This window comes from Clupea harengus, chromosome 6 (genome assembly GCF_900700415.2).
Source record: "Clupea harengus chromosome 6, Ch_v2.0.2, whole genome shotgun sequence".
Lineage (NCBI taxonomy): Eukaryota > Metazoa > Chordata > Actinopteri > Clupeiformes > Clupeidae > Clupea > Clupea harengus.
Window position 1 is genome coordinate 24,924,299 of NC_045157.1, and position 7,330 is coordinate 24,931,628.

General features: G+C 39.6%; 1 protein-coding gene across 1 annotated transcript; it reads right to left on the minus strand.

The window, feature by feature from the left end:
* Positions 1 to 587: 587 nt before the first annotated feature.
* On the minus strand, positions 588 to 5,007 carry LOC105888980 (butyrophilin-like protein 2). The gene is made up of 4 exons (XM_042707938.1): positions 3,383 to 5,007; positions 3,082 to 3,171; positions 1,076 to 1,171; positions 588 to 592 (listed from the first exon to the last, which is right to left on the minus strand). The coding sequence occupies exons 1-4, from the start codon at positions 3,723 to 3,725 to the stop codon at positions 588 to 590; spliced, it is 534 nt and encodes a 177-aa protein (XP_042563872.1). The 5' UTR covers positions 3,726 to 5,007.
* Positions 5,008 to 7,330: the final 2,323 nt, after the last annotated feature.

Consider the following 7,330-nt stretch of genomic DNA (forward strand, 5'->3'; position numbering starts at 1 on the left):
TGGTAATTTTCCCAGGGTGGCATTCCCAGGATCTATTATTGCCTCTTTTCTGCTTTTGCCACATACAGTACGCTAGCATTTTTAAAATTTTAAAAATCAATGACAGTACAGTTTCAGAAAAAAGCTACGTGGAAAGTAAAAATGTTGCCGTCTTACCAGCAATGATTCCACAAGCACAGGAGGCAGGTATCAGTCCAAAGAAGATGTAGAGCTCGCTCCTCGGAATGATAGTTTGTTCCAAAAACTTGATGTTTTTCCTATTGCTAAATGCAACTGAATGAGAAGATTTGTATGAAAAACTCAGGGCCTGAACTTAACCCATAATCAAACCCTAAAATTATTATGGTATGCTTGATATTTTGTTTTCTGGACTTCCAATAAAATAATGGAAGCAAAATGTAATCCTTTTGTACACATACCTGAATATACGACTGTTGTGATAGCTGAATATTGGACCAAGATGCTAAATAACTTGATTGTCTTCACTAAACATTCTGTAAACATCACAGACACAGACTCAGTTTTGGCAAAATGAATAAGTAATTACAAGCAATAAGAGAATAGGACATCAATAAGTATGAAATAGGTTAGCCTGAAAAGACAATATAAAATATTTATATACTTGGGAACTTATCCAGATGTGGAGTGGTCAACAACAAGCAGACGATCCGTGCGAGATTAACCGTTGCGCAAGTAGCAGCTTCATCACGAAAACCTGGAGTACAATTTAAATTTGTATCACATTCTTATTGAAATTAGACTCCTGGACCAGGTTACTAGACAAACTAGAGGTATTAATGCAGAGATACTGTATGGTACCTTTACAAGGTGACAGGCAAAGCAGGGATTCTAAAATATGTATGTGAAATGCCAGGCAGTTTTAAGCATAGGGATTCAAACTGTCAATTGATGGAACACAAATGCTTGAAATGCCTCTACGGTGTTTGATGTTAACAAACATTAAGGCAATAGTAAAATGTGGTGAATAGTTTTCTTTTGTGTTCATGAAACCCCATTGTAGCCTTTGTGGTACACTAACATAGCTAATACGTCCTGGTTCTGTATTGTTACGTACCCTCAATGAATCCCCACAGAATGAATGCAACAAAAATAAGGATGTTTGGACTGAAGACCAGTGAGAAATGCACTAGCATGACACCTCTGTCTGTCCCTAGGGATGGAAAAGTAGAGTCATGACATGATTTAACAGTACAACGTCCATTTAAAATCTAGATGCCTATAAGGTCAGTAGGTCCTTATGCATATGTGTGTGTTAACAGAATTATTTTTGGCACATGCACAATGATCTGTGTTAGTTCCTATACACTGATCTGGTATTTACAAAATGCCTGCCTATGTTCCATTGTTTTCCTATTCAACTATGGACATGAGGGATAGCTTGTTTGTTGATGAAAATGAGAAGACCTCAAGTCCTCAAACCCTGAACTATGAAATAGAAACAATTTTCTAGTGATTTTGTAAGGTATTTTTGTAGATTTAGCATGTGTTCAGAGATAGTTGGCTATAACAGATCAAGGAGAAATTAAAGGTACATTTGTACGATTTTAGGTGATCTATTAGCAGGAATGGAATATAGTATTCATAATATTATGTTTTCATTAGTGTACTGTATAGTTGTGTTTGATGTTAGCATAGACTGAGCCCGGCACATTTACATAGGGAGTGGGTCCTTTTTCAAGGAGTCTGCCATTTTACGCTGCCATGGGTCCACAGTAGCCCAGAACGGACAAACCAAACCACTGGCTCCAGAGAGGGTCTTTTGCATTTTTATGGCACAAGATGGCCACTGTAGCTTCTGCTACACACTTGGTGCAAAGGGAGAAGTATTCAGTTGGTTGCTAGTCGCTATCGCTATCGTTGTCTGACAGGACTAAAGCTAACGTAACATTCATCTTTATTACAGACCATTTTGAAACTTCCGTCTATAATAAAAAATCTTTTCACGTCAGATTTGCTCATATAGGCTATTGCTGACACTTTTTAAAACTGGTTTTGAAAAATGGTCTGATGCAAATAGATTAAACAGTGATAGATTAAAGTATGGCTTGTTGATGTCATCCCTTTCCTAACAACATCGATTTAGATAGATAGATACATTTGTATTAATCCCGTTAGGGAAATTCACGTGTAAAAGCAGCAAGGTAATAGGAAGAATTCTTTTTTTTTTAAACTGGAGAGCTGTCATAACTGGCTGCCACACTCGCTGCGCCATGGCAACCCATTCAGTTATTAAATAACGCCGGTCGTGTCCGTTGTTCTGGCTGGTCTAAAAAATTATGTCCAACTGGCTAAGTAAGACCACGAAAAACTATCCACATGTAGCTAAAGCAGCACACTATCCCAATACAAACAACTAAGCACAGTAGAAAATGTAAGTCAAGAAAAAGGAGCCACGTCATACATTTAGTTTATGTTGTTGCTGTTATGAAGTGAAGCAGTGGGGTTAATACGGGTTCAGCCTGAGGTTGCGAGGCGATCACGTGGGGCAATCCGATTGGGTTTGCGGATGGCGTGCATGCGAACACCAACCCGCGGCCAGATTTCGAGTTTACTCACTTTGGACCCCCGATTCCAAGGAGTGCGGATACAGTATGCGGATACAGTGGGTTCGTCTGCACGATAGGGCTATCCGGAGACGGTTCTCTCCGGGTTCAGGCAAACTAGACTTCGTCTGCATGGGGCCTAAGAGGAGGTTCGGTGTGTAGGGAGAACCAATCATCTCACCTCAATACACCGAACCTCATCTTGTTCATTTCTCATATTCTGTTAGTTCAAGACAACCGTATGACAGCAACTCATTATTCTTGGTTGCCCACCTCCATTAAGGAGTCTTGTCTATTGTCTAAATGTGCTAGACCTCAGCCAAATGTATGTGCTTTGTTGGACACATCAGCAGCAGGAGTAGTGCAGCTGTAAAAGCAGCAGCAGCATCTTAAAGCAGATTTAATCCACCAAGGCTAAAGTCATCACCATATCATAAACATCAATAAAGCTTATCAACATCTCATGAGTGGAGTGAAAGTGTCAAAAGCGCCACACATTATGGTGGTATAAGCCTACCTGTCTTTATAAAATGAATCAGAGATGCTATGCTGAGTCCAAAGGCAATCATACATAGCACCACAATCAGCTGGTGTGTAGTGGAGAGACCTGTGCCAAATATAAATATGGTGTCAACACATTTTTAATTAACAGCAATGCTTTGTTGTTGTTGTCGTTGTTCATTTGGCTGATGACGTTGTCGTTGTTCATTTGACAACTTGAGAAGAAAATAGGTCCATATTTTGTTTTAATATGTGTCATATATTGTTTAGAAGTCTTTGATTGAGAGGAGAACACCTCCAATAATATTACTACTCACCAAGACTTAGCAGTTCTACAGTGGTGTTTCCTAATAGAAGACCACTGTGAGCTTCACAGATGTACTCCCCTTTGTCTTCAGTCCTCAGATTCCTCAGTCTCAGTGAGAAGTTGCCTTTGGGGATTTCTGTGGTGAAGAACTCTGCTCTGCCTCGATATCTCTCATGGGAGGAGTCTGGTAGGACCTCACCATGTTGGTAAAGCAGCACTAACATCCCCTGGTCTGTCCTCCTCCATTTAACCTCCTCCAGTCTTTCAGGTGGGATATGAGAATCCACAGAGCAGTTAAGGACAATCTCTTCACCAAAATAGGCAAAAACAGCATGGCCCACTCCATGTACCATTAAATACTCTTAAAAGACATAAGGAAACATAAAAGACATACCAAATCAAGACGGTGAAGACGGATATCCGTACGCTCTAGAGATACTAACATCAATGGACCTCATTCGCAGACATTTTCTTAAGTGTCTTCTTCAATATCTTCTTTCAAACTTCGTAAGACCAACCCAGAAAGATCCCCGCCGGATTCATGAACGTGTGGAAATGTGTTTTTAAAACGCCAAAGTGTACTTAGCTGTTCACTGATTCTTAAATTAAACGCGCGTTCTCGCACACCTGAATTTGCAAACATAAACACCCTGCCAGCTCCTTATAAGGGCATGCAACAATAGGGCAATGTGCACACAGAATCCACAGACAACGCAAAAGCAACTTGAGAACTGATCAAAATCATGTCAAAGCGGAAAGCCAACACCGGTGGTGCACCAGCCAGTACACGCAGACCTAACTTTACCGGTGCAGAGGTGGAGGTACTGTTGCAGAATGTTTATGTGTCCATTCTATTCCACTATGGCTATATCCACGTGATTGAGTTTAGTGCTTATTTATTTATTCACTGCCATTTGCAGTGTTCGTGTAGTGCTTTTTTTTTTTTTTAAGACGTCACGATGCCTTGTAGAATCACTACTATAAATGTGAAGAAATTTCTTCTACATTCTTTTTTTTAACTGCGTTCGAGAATGAGGTCCACTGATCCTGTCTGTTGCCATTATGTTTGTTGTATTTGTCTAGGATTTAGGGGTTGAGGTTTCTGAATGTTGACATCTACACTTATGGTGAAACAAAAACAAAAAAAACAATGTTGTTGTATGATACATTACCTCATACAACATGAGAGCAGAATACATACACTCCATATCTATCAATAGTTTTGTCATTGTCTGCTCCAAGCTGAAGCACATGTTCTGGCTTCACTTTGAAAAAACTAATAATTTGAGTTGTTGGATTAGAAAGGAAATTAAAAACAAGCGAAAGACTTACCCACATTTTTTATTTCACATGTAATTTCACTGGATTCCAAATCTGTGTAAACCACACATCTGTAAAGACCTCTGTCACTGGCTGTAACGTTTTCCAGAAGAAGAGAGTAGTTTCCTTTTGCTATTTTGTCAGAAGATAAGTGGGCTCTACCCTTGTAGTTATAGTTCTGTGATTCTGGTCTAACTTCTCCCTCTTGGAACAGGTGCACCAGTGACTCTGAGTCTGTCCTTCTCCACTCCACCTCCAGCTCCTCCAGAGGCAAGGGGGTTTCAACAGAACAGGGCAGAAGAACAGAACCCCCTAGCTGGGCCACCAGAGGACTCGAGGGACCATGCAGCCTAAACCCTAAAAGACATTGTAGGCATGTCAATCATACATTAGCATTTGTACTAAATTAGTAAAAAAAATGTGTCAGGATTTACTACATTTGTTGCTACCAAATGTAAACTCCATATTAGAATATTGTGCTTTCACTATCCCCAATAATGCACATATAATTGACAGTAACTAAGGCCTTAACGAATTAAAGGAGCATTTAAAGTGAAATCACATTAGTGAAAACACATGCAGTGCGTTATTCAGAATATAAATATGTTTGGTAGAATGTGCTGAAAGCCTCACCATGAATTGCTGCAGCTAGAGCGACTAACACACTAGTGGAGACTTTCATGCTCATCTGCCCTGTTCATGAAAGACAGCGTTAGAAATAGAAATGCCACATTCTAGTTGATCGACCTTCTGAACTTTCAGTGCCCTCCACAATTATTGGCACCCTTAGTGAATATGAGCAAAACAGGCTATGAAAAAATATATCTTTGCTGTTTATCCTCTTGGTCTTTCAATCAAAATATTCACAAAAATCTTACCTTTTCATTGAAGTAAAATTATTGAAAGAAAAAAAAAACTGTTGACATTAAATAAATATTTTCCCCCAAAACATGTGTGCCACAATTATTGGCACCCCTTAATTTAATGTTTTGTGCAGCCTCCCTTTGCCAAGATAACAGCTCTGAGTCTTCTCCTATAATGCGTGATGAGGTTGGTGAACACATGGCACGGGATCTGAGACCATTCCTACATACAGTATTTCTCAAGATCGTTCAGATTCTGAGGTCAACATTTGTAGACTCGGCTTCAGCTCATCCCACAGATTTCATCAATGGGGTTTAGGTTGGGGGACTGTGATGGCCATGGCAAAACCTTTCTGCGGTCGGTGAACCATTTTTGTGTTGATTTTGTGGTGTGCTTCGGATCATTGTCCTGCTGGAAGGTCCAACCACGGCCCATTTTAAGCTTACTGGAGGGGGCTGTTAGGTTTTCATTTAATATCTGCTGGTATTTGACCATGTATCCTAACAAGATGTCCAGGGCCTTTGGAAGAAAAACAGCCCCACAACATCAAAGATCCGCCACCATACTTCACAGTGGGTATGAGGTGCTTTTCTGTATGGCTATCTTTCTGTCTACGCCAAACCCACCTTTGATGTTTGTTGCCAAAAAGCTTTATTTTGGTGTCATCTGACCATATAACTCGGTCCCATTGAAAGTCTTACTTACATTTGGCAAACTGTAGGCGCTTTAGTTTGTTGTTGATTGACAGCAGAGGCTTTTTTCTGGCAACCCTCCAAAACAACTTGTGTTGATGTAGGTGGCGTCTGATGGTAGTTTTGGAGACTTTCTGAACCCAAGACTCAACTAACCTCTGCAATTCTCCAGCTGTGATCCTTGGAGATTCTTTTGCCAGTCGAACCATCCTCCTCACGGTGCGTGGGGTCAATGTACACACACATCCTCTTCCAGGCTGATTCCTAACATCTCCTGTCGCTTTAAACTTCTTAATTATTTCTATGATAGTGGAAATGGGTATTTTCAACTGTTTAGAGATTTTCTTGTGTCCATTTCTTGATTTGTGCAGCTCAACAACTTTTCGTTGCACATCGTCACTGTGTTCTTGGGTCTTTCCCATAGTGATGAATGACTAATGGAATTTGGCCTGTCACCTCATATTTATACGCCAGTGGAACAGGAAGTCATGGTTGACCTCTTAAAAGTTCCTAATCAAACAGGTGAACTTAAAAATGTAAAACATGACTGGAAATATACTTCAGTTAGATTTTAATTATATGATGATTTTTCTAGGGATGCCAATAATTGTGGCACACATGTTTTGGGGGAAAATATTTATTTAATGTCAACAGTTTGTTTTTTTTTCATTAATTTTACTTCAATGAAAAGGTTAGATTTTTGTGAATATGTTGAGTGAAAGACCAAATGGATAAACAGCAAAGACATATTTTTTCATAGCCTGTTTTGCTCATATTCACTACGGGTGCCAATAATTGTGGAGGGCACTATATGTGGTCAATTATAATAAAAAAAGAGAGCCATCACAAAGTAAATCAATAATGCTTGAATAAACTATAGTGTTAGTAGGGGGAGCTTCCCTGTGACATGCTGAACAGCTGAAATAGCACTAAATGGCCCCGCCTGATTTTACTTAAGATTTTATAGTCCATGAAGTATACAAAAATGCAAAAACCCAACGTGATCTAAAAAGATTGTACTCACAGTGCACAGTATATTTGTGGAAACAGTCTGATAAAGGTTGTCGTTCCTAAGTAGTTTT

Excerpts from the sequence above, each read along its gene's own strand:
- LOC105888980 (XM_042707938.1), bottom strand. The coding sequence starts at position 3,725 with ATGGTACATGGAGTGGGCCATGCTGTTTTTGCCTATTTTGGTGAAGAG. Across the intron at positions 3,172-3,382 it reads TGTAGAACTGCTAAGTCTTG|GTCTCTCCACTACACACCAG; the intron begins GTGAGTAGTAAT and ends TATTTGGCACAG. Across the intron at positions 1,172-3,081 it reads GATTCATTTTATAAAGACAG|GGACAGACAGAGGTGTCATG; the intron begins GTAGGCTTATAC and ends TTCCATCCCTAG.